The sequence below is a fragment of the Lycorma delicatula genome, chromosome 1 (assembly GCF_047948215.1).
Source record: "Lycorma delicatula isolate Av1 chromosome 1, ASM4794821v1, whole genome shotgun sequence".
In the NCBI taxonomy this organism is placed as follows: Eukaryota; Metazoa; Arthropoda; class Insecta; order Hemiptera; family Fulgoridae; genus Lycorma; species Lycorma delicatula.
Window position 1 is genome coordinate 307,340,887 of NC_134455.1, and position 22,032 is coordinate 307,362,918.

Here is a 22,032-nt window from a genome sequence, read left to right on the forward strand (position 1 = left end):
GAATCCTACCTGTAGATTCCCAACAGAACAAAAGTTACATTCTTAACCTCATACATAACTAATGAAAAATCTGCTCCCTCCACAAATCCAGGGAATTTTATTACAGCTAATTTTGTATTCTATTATCCAGATTGATTGACAATACAAGAAACTTGGATTCAATAACCATCAATTTAATAAAAATTGACATTTTCACAATCACAAATCCGTGCTTCACTAAGAGTTAATCTAACTTAATGTATAAATGATTCACATACGGCAAAAAATAGTCAAAATGAATATTTACTAGTCTTGTAGTTTGTTTAATGTATTTTTTCCTTCTCAGTATCATTTTATTTATAAATCAGTACTTCTAAGAACTAGTGGATGAAAAAATTAAGTATTAAAACAATTACTTATAAGAAAATCACTACTTAGTATAAATATAAAAAATAAAAAAAAATAATGTGAAACAAAATCTAGTGGAAAAATTATAAAAAGAAATGTAACTACTTTCTCAGAAATAGAGAATAACATGACTGTGCCATTCTCAGTCACTAAAAATAAACATAATGTAAGAGAAATTGCATTAAAACTTTATCATTGTTTAACGTGAATATCTCCTTTGATAGAAGATATCAAATACTGTACATTTATACCAATCATTAAGCTATATAAATGTGTTGAGTTATGGATAAATGGATTATCAAGTGTCAATGAACCAAACATCACCTATTATCTATAACTGAATTTAAAGAATTTATGGAAAAAGGGAGATTTTTTATAAAATGTAGAAGTAGTTGATAGTGAGTCATCAACATTTACATAATAATTAAATTATTCATTGTGAAAACTATTTTCTAAATATTTCTAATATATGTCAGAAAAAAACTATTAAGTAAGCAGTACATGTGCACACACACACACCAAATACATAAATTGACACATTTATTTATTTTATAATATTAATTTACATACATATGAATATGTATTGATAGTATAAATTACGCAGATAACAACAAAGTGAAACACAGAAAAAATATGTAGTAGTGTATAATAAAGAAAAGTGTATCTCAAGAAAACATATTTCACAAAATGGGGGGAAACATTATAAATAATTAACTAGAACTTGAAAAAGTTTCAGAGCTTCATAGAACTTAATTACAGAAACTTTTCCAACAACAACTTTTCAAATTTTCATTCTTCCTATGTGATTGCACCAAGAAAATTTTACATTTTCTTCCCTGAATTTGGTTGCACTCCCTAATAACCTATAAAGTGTGTTGGTTAGATTGGTTGATGTAGATTCTGTCACTACCTCCTATATATTGCTTGCAGTTAAATTATTTGCTTCCATAGCATGGTTGGAAAAAATGATCCTTGTCAGTCCTTCTCAAAAATTGAACAGTTATACCTGAAGTTTTCTAACCTAGTAGCTTCTTCAGTTAATGTGAACAGTCAATGATATCGCTTTTTAAATCTGAGGATAACTTCACAATATTAGTGATAATGTTTGAAATATCTTCAAGTTCTAATAATAATTTATATAAATTATTATAATTATAATATTTTGTATAAATAATAATTTATTATTATAATTCATAAGTTCTCTTTATTATTCTAATAATCTTAGATTTTCTTCTATTTTTTTTTTCAAAAACTGGATCTGGTGAATATTTTATTTTAGTTGAAATATCATTTTTTCAAATTATCAAGGAGATTTTTTACGGCATACAAATTTATTTACATTTTGTTTTTGCCAGAATCAATTCTTTTATCTTTCAAGTAACATGAATAACTCCAAGTTTATCTGCTTGATTTCAGATTGGTAATTTTATTTGACAATTAAAGAAGTAATTTTATTTTTTAGTTTTATAACTGAATATTTCTCACAAATATTATGATTACAGGTTAACAACCTAATATGCCACATAAATACAGTTTATGATATTAATGACAAGTGTACTTAAAAAGTAAATAAATTGTTTAAATTATTTTACAAGTTCACTATAAATTTAAAACATAAATACCTGAAATCTTATAAAAAAAACAGAGATAAAGCATTCATTAAAATCCACTCGCCATGACAGGTGACATATAATTGAAATAAATGTGTTGGCTTTGTGTAGCAAATCAAAGGTATTATTTCATTTTGTCAATTATCAAAACATTATTCTTTTGATTGATCTATTAACTTGATAGATTCCCCCTTGATTGATTCAACTGGATTCCCCCTCCATGAATCATGAGACCATGCTGATAGTGAGGAGGCTTGAGTGCTCAGTGGTACAGAGTAGCTGGACCAAAGCTGCAGCCATATCAGAGTGGTATCTATTGAGAGCCAGACTAACGAATGATTCCTGAAAGAGGGCAGTAGCTCTTTCAGCAGCTGTTAAGGGCATAGGTCAAAAAGGCTTAAATGGCCGTATCAACATCACTCACAGCTGAAGGTAATGGAAAACTACAGCTGTTTTTTTTCCAAGAAAATGTAGCTCTCTGCATTTTTATTTAACAAAGATGGAGGCCCCTTCCTTGGAAAAATATTCTAGAGTAAACTAGTACTATGTTTGGATCTCCAGGTGGGAACTGCTAAGGAAGGGGTCACCAGAAAATTAAAAAATAACATTCTATGAGTTGGAGTGTGGAATGTTAAAAGTTTAAAAAAGGCTGGTAGGTTAGAAAATTTAAAGAGGGAAATGGGTAGGTTAAATGTAGATGTAGTAGGAATTAGCGTGGTTCAGTGGGAAGAGGAAAATTACTTTTGGTCAGGTGATTTTAACATTAACACAGCATCAATTAAAGGGAAGATAGGAGTAGGTTTCGTAATGAACAAGAGGGAAGAGAGTAGAGTATTTCAAAAAGTTTAGCGATATAATCATTGTAATCAGGATAAAATCAAAACCTATGCCAACAATGATAGTTAATGTCAACAATTATGCCTACAAGTGCCCATGATGACAATGAGGTAGTGTGAATATGAAGAAATTGACAAAACAATTAAACACATAAAAGGTGATTAAAATTTAATAATAGTTAGAGATTGGAATGCAAGCATCGGAAAAGGCAAGGAAGGAAATATTGTGGGTGAATATGGGCTGGGTAAAAGAATGATAGGACCGACTTATTGAGTTTTCATGATGAGTTTTCATGAATGAGTTTTCATTTAGTAATTGCCAACACCCAGTTTAAAAATCATAATAGTAGAATATACAAATGAAAAAAGCCAGGCAATACTGCAAGGTATAGACATATCATGGTTAAGGAAAGATTTAGAAATCAACTCATCTACTGCAAAGCATATCCAGGAGAAGACATCGATAGCGACCATAATTTAGTGATAATGAAATGTAGATTGGGGTTTAAAAACCTAAAGAAAAAGTGTCAGTGAATCAGTGAAATTTACAGAAGTTTGAGAAAGAGGAGGTAAAAAAGATTTTTGAGAAGGACATTGCAAGAGATCTGAGTAAAAAAAATAAGGTAGAAAATATAGAAGAAGAATGGAAGAACATTAAAAAGGAAATTCTTAAAACAGTAGGTGGAACAAAGAGAACAGGTAGAAAACCTTGGATATCAGAGGATATATTGCAGCTGCTGGATGAACGTACAAAGTATAAGAGTGCTAGTGATGAAGAAGGTAAAAAGAACTATTGACAATTAAGAAATATTCTAAACAAGAAGTGCAAATTAGCGAAAGAAGTGTAGATTAAAGAAAAGTGTTTAGAAGTGGAAAGATCATTGGTAAAATAGACAGGTCATACAGGAAAGTTAAGAAGAATTTTGCGGTACATAAGTTAAAATCTAATAATGTATTAAATAAAGACGGTACACCCATTTATAATACGAAAAAAAGGTTGACACGTTGATGGAATATATTGAGGAGTTATACAAAGGAAATGGATTAGAAGTTGGTGTTATAGAGTAAGTTGAAGAGGATGAAAAGAGAAATACAGTACTGAGATCTGAATTTAATATCGCATTAAAGGATTTGAATGGGAGAAAGGCTCCTCTAATCAAATGGAGAAGATCCATTTGATTTCAGGAAAAGTATAGGGATAAGGAAAGCAATTTTAGTGCTGAGATTAGTAGTAGAAGGAAGACTAAAGAAGAACAAACCAAAATGTATGGTATTATATGGAATAAAATGTTCAGGATTTTAAAATATTTAGGGTTCAAGTATAGAGATAGAAGAATAACTGCTAACATTTACAGGAACCAAACTGCAACAGTAGTAATCAAAGAGCATACGAAAGAAGCAGTAATAAAAAAGGTAGTTCAACAAGGATGTTCCCTATCCTCATTACTTTTTAATCTTTACATAAAACTAGCAGTTAATGATGTTAAAGAACAATTTAGATCCAGAGTAACAGTGCAAGGTGAAAAGATGTAGATACTATAGTTTGCTGATGATACTGTAATTCTACCTGAGAGTAAAAAAGATTTAGAAGAAATAATGAATAGCATAGATGAAGTCCTACCCAAGAACTACTGCATGAAATAAGAACAAAACAAAAGAAATGAAATGTAGTAGAAATAAAGTAGATGAACCACTGAATATAAAAATAGTATGAGAAAAGAGTATGGAGGTAGAAAGAAGAATTTTGTTATTTGGGAAGTAGAATTATTAAAAATAGAACGATATAAAACACCAAATAGGCACAGGCGAAATGAGCTTTCAGTCAGAAATACAATTTGGACATCAATAATTAATTTAAACATCAGGAAATCATTTTTGAAAGTATATGTTTGGAGTGTAGCTTTATATGGTAGTAAAATTTTAATAATTGGAGTACCTGAGAAGAAAAGATTAAAAGCCTTTGAAATATGGTGTTAGAGGAGAATGTTAAAAATCAGATGGGTGGATAAAGTGACAAAAGGAAGAGGTGTTCTGGCAAATTGATGAAGAAAGAAGCATTTAAAAAAATATACTAAATGAAGAGACAGACTTACAGGCCATTATAGGACACATCTTAAAGCATCCTGGAATAGTTGCTTTGATGTTGGAGGGACAGGTAGATTGGAAAAATTGTGTAGACAGGCAATGTTTGCTATATGGAAAACAAATTTTTTGGGATGTAGGATGCAGGGGGTATATTGAAATGAAATGACTGGTACTAAATAGGGAATTTTGGAGAACTGCATCAAACCAGTTAAATGACTGAAAACAAAAAAAAAGAAACATACATTTACATATATATATATGTGTGTAAGTCTTCAGTATATATATATTTATACTGAAGAATATATTGTTAATTTTGATACACTCTACTGTTGTTATAATGTTATGTCATTGAACAGTATTGCACATTTATATACAAATATTACATTCTGTTTCATGGATATCCAATTAATTCATATTTTCTTATTATATAAGAATTATAATGTGATGAGTTTTATTTCTATGTTCATGTTTATGCTATTACTGTGAAAGAATTATTAATTCTTGTTATTTTGATTTATTAATAAGTAAAATATCTTATAAGAATCATCATTAGTATGAAAAATGATAGCCGACTCAGTAAATAATACTATCATCTCTAAGTTTCATCTAGTAGGTTCTGGTTTGATTCTTGGTCAAACTTAGAATTTTGAAAAACTAGGCACAAAAATTTAATATGGTAGTTACTTAAAACTTCAAGAGAAACCTTAATTAAAACTTATGCAGAGAATTACATCATATTAGATTATAGAGGTGCTTCATTATAATTTACTACAATTAAAAGTAAAATAATAATAAATAATCAGTTATTTAATTGTATTGTATTGTTGCTCAACTGTGTTGAGACATGTTGAATGAACAGAAAATAATTATATTTTGTTATATCATTTTTCCACAAGTTTAACTAAATTACCAAATATTTGTAAAACCTTAGTTTCAAATGAAGTGTATCTTAATGAAAAACTGTAAGAATAAAAAATACAATAAAGAATAATAAAATTAAGTATCAATAAACCGAGTTCGTCGTAATTGCTTAACTCGCGCCATTTACTGAGTTATTGCATGTCCGACTACAGCGCTACAGTGGCGCAGGCGCAGAATTCTTTTCTACTGCTTTCCATAGCTCTATAAAGTCTTTTAGCAATAGCAATTTGGCTCAGTCTTTAGTAGTCCATCGTTGGGGTAGATGTATTTTTCGGGGTAGCTCTCTGCGGTTTGATGATGGCTGAAACGGAAATCAGTAATAATTCTCAGTACTTCGAAGGTGTAGAAAAGTTACTAGAGATCTGGTTTACTCGATCAGACGGAAACGTAAAACAGTGTGATCTTCGTAAAATCCCCAGGTAAGAATTATGTTTTCTTTTTTAAAAATAAGTTATCGAATATGGAATTATAGCGGTTCCCAATTTAACAGGTGCACTTAAAGAAATGATTGAACATTGAATGCTACCTTTTCCAAAATTTTATTTTAATCTTTATCTTTGATTGCAAATTTGTAAGCAGAAGCTTGTATTTTGCCGGCTTTGGCCAAGTCCATGGTCAGTACTGAATACTTTCAAGGTTACGCCTTGGCTTTGGTTTATGTTGTTGAAATATACAGAAGTTTTGCAGTAATTTAACTCCTGGTTTAATTAAATCTTTTGCCTGTTATCCGGAATTATCTACTTATAGTTCTGACACGTGTGTTTATTTACATTTTGTTGTATATAGTGTTATTTTGAAGTTCAGCTACGTTGTTCGTAATGATCTTTGCTTTTAAAATTATTTGAATCTGACTGGTTACAATAGGATTTTAGTATTGTTGACAGTTTTAAAATATTGATTTTTGTAATTAAAATATAATACTAACGGATGGGTTTCTTTTGTATGTATTTTTTTAATACAACATTTGAGGTTAAAAAGTGTGTATCTTAATGTCGATTTTCAGCTCGTTACTTAATTGTTTCAAATTGTTGTACAGTGTTTTCTAAACATTTATTGCTTTGAATCGACTTTTTGTCTGGCCTCTATATATATATATATATATATATATATATGTGTGTGTGTGTGTGTGTGTGTGTATGTGCGCGCGAGGTTTTTTATGAGTATGAATTGCATTCAAATTTGTAATTTGTAAATTCGCTGTTAATAAATTACAGTATTTCTTAATTGATTATTTTAACTGTCCCTTTTAATCTTGTTAGATAACTAAAGTAGTAGTTTAAATAACATAAATGCTAGAATCTGTTGTATTTAAAAACTTAGATTTAGCTATCAACAGCTTAGGTAAGACAGTTAGATACAAAACATGTTAATCAATCCAATTAGGTCACTGAGATAGAGTTTTAAGTAAAAATTTTCCAGTACTATAGATTTGTTGCACTTGCTGCAGTGAAGCTTATTTTGTGGGGTTACTTGTTTTATTTCTGGATTATTCAGTGCGTTGATTAATTTTTTTTGTTGAATTTTTCAATTGTATTCATTGAACGTACTGAATACATAATTATTCTTCTTAAATAAAGATCTTTGAATCATCTATTTTATTTTATTATCTGTAATCTGATGTTGGAAAAAATAAGCAAGTAATGAAGAGTATATTATAAAAACCTAATGGTGTGGAAAAAATTTTGTGAGTTGTGACTAAAGTTATTATGAAGGTCCACCAGCTGATTCAGAATTTGTTTTTATTTTATATGTTCATGTTTTCTTAATTTATTTAGTTTTTATCCTTCATCAAAACATTTTTAAACTGACTTGTGTGAGAAAAGCACAAATGACTGGTTCATTTTTATCTTAATGCAAATATTTTTGCTGGGATGAGCTAGATGATTTACACACAGTTTATGATATTGTTTATATTATTAACTGAATTTAAGACCTTTGCAAGCCATTATACTTACCAGGGACTATTAGCGTGAGTAAATTTGTCTGTTTTTTGTTTTATACTATTCTATTTTTTTGAAGAGGCTAAATAAAAGCATTAGCTTGAGAATGTAATCTTTGTGTCATTATTTAAAAATAATTTTTCATATGTGCTGTACATAGTTTTCTAAGTAAGATATTAGTGTTAGATATCAGATTACACATCTGAAAAATATGAATACTTCTTAACACATTTTTATTAAAAAATAATTTTTTTGAGTAAATCTGTTTAAAGAATAATGTAAATTATAGACTGACAAACAATTGCATTATTTCTTCTTGTTAGTTTGTTGTACAGATACTTGTATTTTGTATTATTTGTGCAGCCTAATGATAGTTAAATATAACTAGTATATTTATACTGATTATAAATTATGGTAATTAAAAATCTGTGTTTGTATTTGATTAACTTTATTTATTAAATTAAATAAATTAGCTAAATGAACTTGTATTTGTTAAGATAAACAGGTTGGTTGAAGTTAATATTGTTCAAATTCACTGATGTTATTTGTTGTGTAAATACTGTATGTAATAAGATTAACTACCAGGTTTAAAAACCATTAAGAACATTTACCAGCATAACATATTACTTGTTATATATTGTGTATCCATCAGTTTGTAAAAGGCAGCTTGTTTTTTGAAAATCTGATGGAAAGATTGTATTGTTTGTTGGAAGAAGAGGTATATCAGAAAGAGGTATTTTACACTATGCTTTGGTCTTTCCTTTAGCTGTGAAGTATGAGCAGGAGGTGCTTTACAGCAGGAGGAGGTAGTTTTTGTTACTTTGTAGGGACAAGAGGGGAAAATGGTACAGCTGAAATGTTGATAATTTATGTTGCTTTCATGAATTTTGAAAGGCTTGGCATACTGATATGTAGGAATTCATTCAGTTAATTGTGTAAGATGTTATGAATCAAGGAGTCTTATTTGTTAAATATTTTAACAATATAGTGTAATGTGTTTTTTTAGTTTACAAGGTAAGGATGTTACACTTTGGAGCAATATTTTATAAATTTAAAAAAATCTAATTTAAGACCTTAGTTAAATGCTTGTTAGGCATTTGCCTACTATGCATTTAACTAAGGTTACATCAGATAGGTTCTGATACCATCATTTATCTAGCTGTATGTATGACGATTTCATGATGGAAAGGATTTTAATTATACTTATTATTTGTTTTGACTTATCTTCAAATTAAAAAAAAATTATACAACTATTTATTGTCATACTTTTCTAATAAGCTAAAATTTATGTAAATGTTTCAAAAAATTCTTCATTAATAACATGTTTTGATTTTTATTTTTTTAAATATCGAGTCATAGTGATTGCAGTTTTGGGATTATAAGTAGTTATTTTATAATTTTAGTAATTTAATACTTAGGTTGAAAAGGTCATTTCAATTATAAATTGAGTTTGTGATATTGTTAACTGCATTTTCTCATCAAATTTAGTTAAAATGAGTCAGAGAAATATTTAAGTATTCAGCTAATGATAAATTATTCATTCTTGTAAAACTTTTGCCACACATTAAAATGTCACTATATAAGTAAGTAATTACTGAAGGAGTTACTGAGAATATTATTATTAATTAGAAAAATTAGAAGTGAAGTAATTTTTCTTAGTTATATTTTTTATTTTACTGAATACATCTTATCAGAACTCAAAATCTAATCTCAGATCACATTGGTATTGGCTGTGTAATGTACATAATTATCTTCGGTGAAAGTAGTGCTACTAGTGCACATGTGTACCACATGTGCTTAACATACACTATAATCAAAAGGTAAAAAAATCAAATAGTATGAAGAACAGATTAATGTTCCTCTTTTGTATGGGGAAATACTGCCTCCACGTAGTAGAACAGAATCTTTTTCTACCATATAAATGATAGTAAAATTTTGGTATATTATAGTATAGCAGTTATAAAGTTTTTAACTTTCAGCAGTTTTCAATGTTTTGGCTAACAGGATACATTGTTACAGATTATATCACTAGCAAGAGTTAAGTCCAACCCATCTGACTTTCATGTTACCATTGTTCACAGATGCTGTAAGTGTTATTTCCTGAAAAAATTTGTAAGACCAAGTAGATACAAAATGTATATTTTTTAACTTTTATTACTTGAGACAGGGTCATTTGAAAATTATTAGGAAAGAGGCTTTGTATAACAATTTCATCTTACAAAATATACTTCTGTTATGTTTTATGATATTTTTAATGCAGATTTTATTTAACACTATTGCTGTTATTTTTTTTTTTTTTTTTTTTTGTCTTCAGTCATTTGACTGGTTTGATGCAGCTCTCCAAGATTCCCTATCTAGTGCTAGTCGTTTCATTTCAGTATACCCTCTACATCCTACATCCCCAACAATTTGTTTTACATACTCCAAACGTGGCCTGCCTACACAATTTTTCCCTTCTACCTGTCCTTCCAATATTAAAGCGACTATTCCAGGATGCCTTAGTATGTGGCCTATAAGTCTGTCTCTTCTTTTAACTATATTCTTCCAAATGCTTCTTTCTTCATCTATTTGCCGCAATACCTCTTCATTTGTCACTTTATCCACCCATCTGATTTTTAACATTCTCCTATAGCACCACATTTCAAAAGCTTCTAATCTTTTCTTCTCAGATACTCCGATTGTCCAAGTTTCACTTCCATATAAAGCGACACTCCAAACATACACTTTCAAAAATCTTTTCCTGACATTTAAATTAATTTTTGATGTAAACAAATTATATTTCTTACTGAAGGCTCGTTTAGCTTGTGCTATTCGGCATTTTATATCGCTCCTGCTTCGTCCATCTTTAGTAATTTTACTTCCCAAATAACAAAATTCTTCTACCTCCATAATCTTTTCTCCTCCTATTTTCACATTCAGTGGTCCATCTTTGTTATTTCTACTACATTTCATTACTTTTGTTTTGTTCTTGTTTATTTTCATGCGATAGTTCTTGCGTAGGACTTCATCTATGCCGTTCATTGTTTCTTCTAAATCCTTTTTACTCTCGGCTAGAATTACTATATCATCAGCAAATCGTAGCATCTTTATCTTTTCACCTTGTACTGTTACTCCGAATCTAAATTGTTCTTTAACATCATTAACTGCTAGTTCCATGTAAAGATTAAAAAGTAACGGAGATAGGGAACATCCTTGTCGGACTCCCTTTCTTATTACGGCTTCTTTCTTATGTTCTTCAATTGTTATTGTTGCTGTTTGGTTCCTGTACATGTTAGCAATTGTTCTTCTATCTCTGTATTTGAACCCTAATTTTTTTAAAATGCTGAACATTTTATTCCAATCTACGTTATCGAAAGCCTTTTCTAGGTCTATAAACGCCAAGTATGTTGGTTTGTTTTTCTTTAATCTTCCTTCTACTATTAATCTGAGGCCTAAAATTGCTTCCCTTGTCCCTATACTTTTCCTGAAACCAAATTGATCTTCTCCTAACACTTCTTCCACTCTCCTCTCAATTCTTCTGTATAAAATTCTAGTTAAGATTTTTGATGCATGACTAGTTAAACTAATTGTTCTGTATTCTTCACATTTATCTGCCCCTGCTTTCTTTGGTATCATAACTATAACACTTTTTTTGAAGTCTGACGGAAATTCCCCTTTCTCATAAATATTACACACCAGTTTGTATAATCTATCAATCGCTTCCTCACCTGCACTGCGCAGTAATTCTACAGGTATTCCGTCTATTCCAGGAGCCTTTCTGCCATTTAAATCTTTTAATGCTCTCTTAAATTCAGATCTCAGTATTGTTTCTCCCATTTCATCCTCCTCAACTTCTTCTTCTTCCTCTATAACACCATTTTCTAATTCATTTCCTCCGTATAACTCTTCAATATATTCCACCCATCTATCGACTTTACCTTTCGTATTATATATTGGTATACCATCTTTGTTTAACACATTATTAGATTTTAATTTATGTACCCCAAAATTTTCCTTAACTTTCCTGTATGCTCCGTCAATTTTACCAATGTTCATTTCTCTTTCCACTTCTGAACACTTTTCTTTAATCCACTCTTCTTTCGCCAGTTTGCATTTCCTATTTATAGCATTTCTTAATTGCTGATAGTTCTTTTTACTTTCTTCATCATTAGCATTCTTATATTTTCTACGTTCATCCATCAGCTGCAATATATCGTCTGAAACCCAAGGTTTTCTACCAGTTCTCTTTATTCCGCCTAAGTTTGCTTCTGCTGATTTAAGAATTTCCTTTTTAACATTCTCCCATTCTTCTTCTACATTTTCTACCATATCTTTTTTACTCAGACCTCTTGCGATGTCCTCCTCAAAAATCTTCTTTACCTCCTCTTCCTCAAGCTTCTCTAAATTCCACCGATTCATCTGACAACTTTTCTTCAGGTTTTTAAACCCCAATCTACATTTCATTATCACCAAATTATGGTCGCTATCAATGTCTGCTCCAGGGTAAGTTTTGCAGTCAACGAGTTGATTTCTAAATCTTTGCTTAACCATGATATAATCTATCTGATACCTTCCAGTATCGCCTGGCTTTTTCCAAGTGTATATTCTTCTATTATGATTTTTAAATTGGGTGTTGGCAATTACTAAATTATACTTCGTGCAAAACTCTATAAGTCGGTCCCCTCTTTCATTCCTTTTGCCCAGCCCGTATTCACCCACTATATTTCCTTCCTTGCCTTTTCCAATGCTTGCATTCCAATCTCCAACTATTATTAAATTTTCATCTCCTTTTACGTGTTTAATTGCTTCATCAATCTCTTCGTATACACACTCTACCTCATCATCATCATGGGCGCTTGTAGGCATATAAACGTTAACAATCGTTGTCGGTTTAGGTTTTGATTTTATCCTTATTACAATGATTCTATCGCTATGCGTTTTGAAATACTCCACTCTCCTCCCTATCTTCTTGTTCATCACGAAACCTACTCCTGCCTGCCCATTATTTGACGCTGAGTTAATTACTCTAAAATCACCTGACCAAAAGTCGCCTTCCTCTTCCCACCGAACCTCACTAATTCCTACTATATCCACATTCACCCTATCCATTTCCCTTTTTAAATTTTCTAGCCTACCAACCTTTTTTAAGCTTCTAACATTCCACGCTCCGACTCGTAGAATGTTATTTTTTAATTTTCTGGTGACCCCTTCCTTAGTAGTCCCCACCCGGAGATCCGAACGGGGGACTATTTTACCTCCGGAATATTTTACCAAGGAAGGCGCCTCCATTGTTGCTATGTGAAAATGCAGAGAGCCACATTTTCTTGGAAAAAAAAGCAGCTGTAGTTTTCCATTGCTTTCAGCTGCGCAGTACTCAGAGGACTGAGTGATGTTGATACGGCCGTTTAAGTCATTGTGACTCACGCCCCTAACAACTACTGAAAGAGCTGCTGCCCTCTTTCAGGAATCATTCCTTAGTCTGGCTCTCAACAGATACCTCTCCGATATGGTTGCACCTTCGGTCCAGCTACTCTGTATCCCTGAGCACTCAAGCCCCCTCACCAACGGCAAGGTCTCATGATTCATAGAGGAGGATTGCTGTTATATAATAATAATAAAAAATTAATTGCATGAATGGTAGAAAATGAGGTTTTCTACAATATTATTTATCAATTTTCTTCTTTTTTTTTAACAGTAAGACAAGAAAAGTCATATTGATAGAACACAAAAATCTAAATTTATATGTATATATTTATCAGCAATTAATTTTCCAAATTATTAATCTTATAGCAATAGCAAAACTCATTATGTAAGGGTTAGAGGCAGGAAGGGTTTGTTGTCCTGATTGAATTTTTTTGAGAATTTTTACTTTTTCCAAAAGTAGGATTTTCAAAAAAGAATCGATTGAAGATCAATCTATTCTTTATTTCATAATTTAACAGGGAGAAATAATTAATTAAAGTTTTTATTATTCAGGACATTTCTAAATTAGTTTCACAAAAGCAACATTAATAATGAAAAAAAGTAAATAACTTATAGAAATATTTGATACAACATTGAATACAATAGCAGTTGGCAAGTTTCATTTACAAATGTTCAATATGGCTACCTTTTGTAACATGACAGATGTCCCATCTTTTATCAGTTTATTTAGTTTGTGTTATCCAGTGTTGCAGCTCATCAACATTTCCTGGAACCAGAGGAACAAACACTGTTTCTTTAACTTTACTTCCATACAGAGACGTCCATTGATGTTATATCAAGCAGTCGTGCTCCATCACTTATAATCCAAGTCTGCACTTTGTTATTGAGATACGTGACAACTGTGTGATGACAATGTGGTGGTGTGCCATCTTGCTGGAAAATGAATTCTGTGCTTATATCCTGTTGTGGTAGTAGATAATGTTCTAGCATGTCCAGGTACAATATGCCAGTTACAGTTCACTCATCAAAAAAGAAAGAACTGTAAATTTTCTGACAGCTTATATCATAAAAAACATTACCTCTGGCAAGTCCCATGCATGTTCGATTGTGTGACGTGTGGATTCCACTCACTCCATATCTGCACATTATATCGACTCACTTTACTGCCGGTAATGGAAGGTTGCTTCATCACTGAACATAATTTTAGTAAGATAATTAATTATCTTTAGTCTCAATTTTGTTAACATGTTTACACAAAACTCTGTTCGTTTATTACATTCACCGAAGCTTGTATCGGTTTTAATTTGTAGGGTTTAAATGACAGTTGATTATGCAATAACCCTCCATACTGTAACCCTAGGATTATACAATTCTAAGCTGACACGTTCTGTTGATTTATCTGGACTACAGATGAATGTCTACCACACTTGTTTGATTGCTGCTTTGGAAACAGATGGATGTCTACCACACTTGTTTGATTGCTGCTTCAGAAACAGATGGTCAATCCTGACCAGGCGTTCTATGTGATAGACAATCTGTTTCAGTGAAAGTTTCGTATAGTTTCGTATACTGTGCAGTAACAGGTCTTTGAGGTGGTTGCTTGCAATATTTAGCCGTGAATTGTCTTTGAACAGTAGTGGTCGATATGGATTTATGAAATCATAAACAACGCTGAGCACGCTCTGCACCGGTATACGATGACTGATGGAATTACTCATTTGTGCGTGCTATCTTGTAAAAATGTTGGGAGCTTAACAGTGTTTGTTGACGGGAATGAAACTTGAAGAGATACTGTGTTGAGTGCTGTATTAAAAATTTCTGTAAGTTATTTACTTTTTTCATTTTAAAGGTTACTTTTGTATATCTAATTTAGAAATATCCTTCTTAAAAGGTCCTCAATATCTTTGATATAATTGTGATTTTTATGTGTTTTATGAGCGCTTAAAATAAAAAGGTCTGAGTATCATTTGCTGGAAGTTTTGTTAATCAAGGGGGCCAGGAAGGCATCGACTTCTTGTTTTCTTATATTAATGTTAATTCTTATTTTTTGAAGGGATATATTTTGAAAAAGAAGAGTTTAAATATTGCAATACTTTTGTTTTTATCGGTTTCAGAGGGCTGGGGTTCATGTGTATAGGGAAGCATGAACAATTCTAAAGTTCTGTGGACATTAATTAATGGGTCTTGCACTGATACTTTTTTACATTTGTATTATTAATTTTTATTACCATAAATGTTAATACTACACACCAAATAATCAGAATTGGGATTATATGGGGAGGTTATAACATTACTGCATATGCTATAACACTAGGTTAAGGAGTAAGTTTCAAGACAGTGTAGGAATTAATATTTTTATCCTAAATATTGATTTACCCGGGATATATAAACTTTTTTATATATAAACTATATAAGTATAGTATAACTATAAGTATATATAGGTATATATATATATATATATATATATATAAGTATATAGTATAACTATATAAGTAACCTATATATAAACTTACAAACTCTACATCATTTAATAGTGTTGATACATTTAATCCTGATTACAAAACAGAACTATGTATAACTCATTTGCACAAGTTGATTGTCACATTATTCCTGATGTATAATAATGTATGTGTTTATTTATATTTAATAAATTACTAATTTGGATTTGTTCAAAAGCTAATCTCTTATGAGGATGTTGTTTTATTTTGTAGTTTATTGCTTTTATTCTCATTATAGCTATGTGAATTTTTTTTAAAGCAATGCTGTTTGTAAAATGTTAATTCATTTACTAGCTACAGTAAATAACTGCACATTTTTTTTTTTTTTTGTTAATAATAACTATTTTATGTATATGTATTAAAAGGTTTTCAGTTTGAAAGAAATAACCTACTTTATACTCGTATACTCTCAAATGCGTTATTTTTTTATAAAAAGAGTAATCAGTTCGTTGCTTTACACTAGTTGCACGCAAGCCACTTTATTCACAAAAAGATTTCTTTTAATAGTTTTCTTTGTTAGTAGTTCACGACTCATCCAGCAACTACATTATTTACTTTTTGAAGTTCACGTCTATATGTCCACCAACTATTATGTTAAGTCTATTCTTGAGTGAATTTTGATGATGAGCAATAATTATAAAAAAATCACTTCACTATAATATCTTTCTATTATATGACATGGAATGCTTATTATGAAAAATTTATGTACAGTTTTCAAAATTGATTGTTTAACATCAAGATGCCCAAAAATATTAAAAATTGTTGCACTTTATAGACAGGCAAGTTCAAAGTAACGCACTGAATTACTTGGAAATATTCAGAATTTTGTAATTAATTTAAGTCTACTGCTGATAACTAGGCACCGTATTTTATATTAAATTTTTCATAAATTATATTTTTTACATCATTGAAATAAAAAAAAATTAAATTGGGATGATTGAACGTTTTGTTATGCAGTAACAGCCATCTTTTCAATTAAATTAACATTTATCATAATCATTGACACACTTTGAATGTAAATAAAAATGTATTTTTGTTTTCTTATAATTTGATTGGCTACTTTAGATTGATGAGCTTGCGTTGTTTGTGTAAGGAGGCCTTTTCTTATGATTGTTTTCTTTGTACTTTTGTTTAGCGATTGAAAATGAAATTTTATAAATAAAAAGATATAGTTATCGTATGAGTTGGTATAAATTGAAATATACTAACAGAATCTTTTTGCAGCTCTTGTACTGTTCCTTGTTAGTAGTGTTAAAACACCAGGAAAGTTATGTCGTATTTGGAAAGCGAGTTGTTTTTTCAATGAATGGCCACTGTATGATCATTTTAGGCTTGTCTTAATCACATCTATCTTTGTTTTGCCATTAGTCCCAACATAGATATTTTTTCCCTTGAGAAAGTGCCTTCATTTTACAAGAAAAAGTTTTAATGGAATACAGAAAATTTATTCTGCCTGATCATTACAGCTTTTTATGCATAAACAAAATAAGGCAATCATTTTGTTACATCAATAAAAAGTCCAATAATAAAAACAAGTTCATTAATTAAAATTATTGTAAAGTTTTATGAATCTAAAACGTGAAAAAAAATGTTTGTTTCTGGAACTAAATTATTTTTTTATGCTCAATAAACGGGGACTAATAATTAAATTTGAACAATTCATTAAATTAAAAGTATTTTATGTATCGTGCAGACAATAAAGTACTGATTTCATTATTTAATTACTTTTTTTACGCGCGTGATTTTTTACGCGCTTTTGAATAAAGATAAATAAATTCAAAATATTAAAACTGATTAACTTTTTAAATTATAAGAAAAATTCTAGTAACTTTTGTTATAAAATTTAGAATCTGTATTTCATTAAAGGAATTACAATCTAATTTCTGATTCTTCTCTGAGGTGTTGAAATTTAATAAAAATACTAATTAAAGCTAAAGAAATTTCTACTTTAGAAAGTTGAAATGTAATAGTAAATTTAATACAACAGACAGTTGAGGCCTAAAATTACAGTAAGATAATAAAATATGCAAAAAAAGTAATAAATGAAGCTTTGTTGAACTATTATTAAGTTGATTTTAATCATTTTAATTATAAATGACAGTTATCACGTTTTAATACTAAAATAATTATAATTACTAATAATAATCCCGGTCAGGCATGGCATTTTTCACACACGTTACAAATCATTCATCTCATCATCCTCTGTGCAGTAATGCTTAACTGCGGACCCGGAGGTTAAACAGAAAAAAAAATACTAAAATAATTACAACTTGAAGTCTACTTGCTGCATATTCGAGATAAGTTACTGGTCAAAACCACTCTAAAAATAAGAAAATTCTTTATCAAAAATTGTTTAAGATTTTTTTTTTAATTTTACAGATGCATTACTCTTTTAAGATATAATTTGACATAAACGTCATGTATGAGAAAATTCGTTGACTGCCGTCTCACTAGTAAAAGCTTGGTTTTCGGCCCAGGGGTGCATTTTATCAAAATATTAAAAATTAATACAAAAAAACTCTTAACTTTATTATTTATTTTTCTCATATTTTAAACAGTTTACAAGAAAATTGTAATGGAACGTTTTGACTAAAACACGCCCTTATCTAGTAAAAAATGGTGATTGCAATTTTCAGATCAGGAGAGAATAAAAAAAAAACAAATGTGTGTATAATAATCCCAATTCCCAATTCTGAATATAATAAATACGTAAATTTATGTTACGAAATTACTACCTTATGATTTTGAACCCGGGCCATTCTACTACATTGTTTTAAAGAAGCAGTCGTACTATGTTTGTCATAAGTGTAAAGTTCTACATATAATTTTAAAGTTTATATCAAACTATTATGTTACTTTAAAAATACAGTTGTGCTATGGTTACACTATAGCGTGTATCTGAGGAGTTTTTTTTTTATATGCCCCTACTATTATTAATAACCATGTCTCATTCAAGTGTTTCGGATGCATCTTTTGACTCATTGCTTAGTTTTTGTTTTAGAATTTGATTCCATGCTCTATTGAAAAAGTTAAAAATATAGACTACATTTAGAAAGAGGAACCAGTAGTACAAGGTATCTTAATTCATTTGCTGATATCAAATTTCTAATGATTAATTCATTGGCTTTTTTTTGTCTTCAGTCATTTGACTGGTTTGATGCAGCTCTCCAAGATTCCCTTTCTAGTGCTAGTCGTTTCATTTCAGTATACCCTCTACATCCCTAACAATTTGTTTTACATATTCCAAACGTGGCCTGCCTACACAATTTTTTCCTTCTACCTGTCCTTCCAATATTAAAGCGACTATTCCAGGATGCCTTATTATGTGGCCTATAAGTCTGTCTCTTCTTTTAACTATATTTTTCCAAATGCTTCTTTCTTCATCTATTTGCCGCAATACCTCTTCATTTGTCACTTTATCCACCCATCTGATTTTTAACATTCTTCTATAGGACCACATTTCAAAAGCTTCTAATCATTTCTTCTCAGATACTCCGATCGTCCAAGTTTCACTTCCATATAAAGCTACACTCCAAACATACACTTTCAAAAATCTGTTCCTGACATTTAAATTAATTTTTGATGTAAACAAATTATATTTCTTACTGAAGGCTCGTTTAGCTTGTGCTATTCGGCATTTTATATCGCTCCTGCTTCGTCCATCTTTAGTAATTTTACTTCCCAAATAACAAAATTCTTCTACCTCCATAATCTTTTCTCCTCCTATTTTCACATTCAGCGGTCCATCTTTGTTATTTCTACTACATTTCATTACTTTTGTTTTGTTCTTGTTTATTTTCATGCGATAGTTCTTGCGTAGGACTTCATCTATGTCGTTCATTGTTTCTTCTAAATCCTTTTTACTCTCGGCTAGAATTACTATATCATCAGCAAATCGTAGCATCTTTATCTTTTCACCTTGTACTGTTACTCCGAATCTAAATTGTTTTTAACATCATTAACTAGTTCCATGTAAAGATTAAAAAGTAACGGAGATAGGGGACATCCTTGTCGGACTCCCTTTCTTATTACGGCTTCTTTCTGTTCTTCAATTGTTACTGTTGCTGTTTGGTTTCTGTAAATGTTAGCAAATGTTCTTCTATCTCTGTATTTGAACCCTAATTTTTTTAAAATGCTGAACATTTTATTCCAGTCCAGGATATTCCCCTTTTTCATAAATATTACACACCAGTTTGTATAATCTATCAATCGCTTCCTCAGCTGCACTGCGCAGTAATTCTACAGGTATTCCGTCTATTCCAGGAGCCTTTCTGCCATTTAAATCTTTTAATGCTCTCTTAAATTCAGATCTCAAATCGGTGTATCGTCTTTATTTAACACATTATTAAATTTTAACTTATGTATCACAAAATTCTGCATAATGATCCTATATGCTCCGTCTATTTTCAATGATCATTTCTCTTTTCACTTCTGGACACTTTTCTGTAATCCACTTTTCTTTCGCTAATTTGCACTCTCTGTATATAGTATTTCTTAATTTTCGATAGTTTCTTTTACCTTCTTCATCACTAGCATTCTTATACTTTCTATGTTCATCCAGCATCTGCAATATATCCTCTGATATACAAGGTTTTCTATCAGTTCTCTTTGTTCCGCCTAAGTTCACTTCTACTGTTTTAAGAATTTCCTTTTAGCATTCTCCCAATTTTCTTTTATATTTTCTACCTTAGCTTTTTTACTCACACCTCTTGCAATGTCCTCCTCAGAAATCTTTACCTCCCCATCCCCAAGCGTCCCTGAATTGCACTGATTAATCTCACACCTTTTCTTTAAGTTTTTACACCCATCTACATTTCATTATCACTAAATTATGGTTTCTGTCAATGTGTGCTGCTGGATATGCTTTGCAGTCGACAAGTTAATTTCTTAATCTTTGCTTAACCAGATATAATCTATCTGATACATTGCAGTATCGCCCAGCTTTTGCCACATTATATTCTTCTATTATGATTTTTAAACTGGATGTTTGCGGTTAGTAAATTAATCTTTGTGCAAAACTCAATAAGTTGGTCCCCTCTTTCATTCGATTTGCCCAGCTCGTATTCACCCACAATATTCCTTCCTTGCCTTTTCCAATGATTGCATTGCAATCTCCAAATATTGTTAAATTATAATCCCCTTTTATGTGTTTTATTGCTTCATCAGTTTTTTCGTATACCTACCTCATCATCATCATCATGCGCACTTTTAGGCACACAGACGTTAACAATCGCTGGCCTCCGTGGCACAAGTGGTAGCGTCTTGGCCTTTCATCCAGAGGTCCCGGGTTCGGATCCCGGTCAGGCATGGCATTTTCACACACGCTACAAATCATTAATCTCATCCTCTGAAGCAATACCTAACGATAGACCCGGAGGTTAAAAAAAAAGAAAAAAGATGTTAACAATCGTTGTCGGGTTAGGTTTTGATCTTTTCTTTATAAACATGATTCTATCGCTAAGCTTTTTGAAATACTCTACTCTCTTTTCTATATTCTTGTTCATTACGAAAACTACTCCCGCTTGCCCTTTATTTGACGCAGAGTTTCTAAAATCACCTGACCAAAAGTTGTTTTCCTCTTCCCACCAAATCTCGCTAACTTCTACTATATCTATATTTCACCTACCCATTTCTCTCTTTAAATTTTCTAACCTACCAACCTTTTTTAGACTTCTAACATTCATTCCATGCTTCGACTCTTGAATGTTATTTTTTAATTTTCTGGTGATAGTAGTCACCATTTTTTTCTTCTTTAGTAGTCCCCACCCGGAGATCCGAATGGGGGACTAGTTTATCTGTGGAATATTTTATCACGGAAGAAAAATCAATTTTGGAATACAAAGAATTGATGAAAATGTAGCAGAACATCTATGAAACACAACACACAGTACAGACAAGTGAAGAATGAATAAGATTATAGGCAACTATAGGTGTCTATATGATGTCGGGATGCAAAAATAGCGGGAGGTTGTTTTCTCCGTGCAAATGCAAAACCTGGACAAATGTCCCTTGCTGCTGTGTCTTTCTATTTATCTGGCAGATTATTATTTGTTTAGTGGCGGTTATAGATTTGTTTTATTTTATTTATGGACGGATTTGGTATTTGGGTTCCGGTCCTTTATACCAATGAGAAATAATTGACTAGGGCTGATATGGGAAAGCAGCATATATGTGCTTTGTATTCCCCTTCAGTTCGTCTTCTGAGTCCGAAAGGACTCTCGTTATGTAATCGAGCTAACCGTTTTAAGTTGATTTTTAAATATGTATAATGCTATATAAAGTAATGTTTACAGATGTCGCTGTGATTGCATCATGGTATTTGTACTAGGTGTGGGCTGAGGGATTGTTTGCC

At 30.9% G+C, this 22,032-nt stretch overlaps 1 protein-coding gene across 2 annotated transcripts in view; it reads left to right on the plus strand.

Moving 5' to 3' along the window:
- Positions 1 to 6,064: 6,064 nt before the first annotated feature.
- SamDC (S-adenosylmethionine decarboxylase) overlaps positions 6,065 to 22,032 on the plus strand; it is a 145,210-nt gene continuing 129,242 nt past the window's right edge. For both annotated transcript variants that reach the window (XM_075380895.1, XM_075380904.1), the window contains exon 1: positions 6,065 to 6,258. In XM_075380895.1, the coding sequence (XP_075237010.1) occupies positions 6,134 to 6,258 (125 nt within the window). In that variant the 5' untranslated portion in view covers positions 6,065 to 6,133. The remainder of the gene's footprint in view (positions 6,259 to 22,032) is intronic.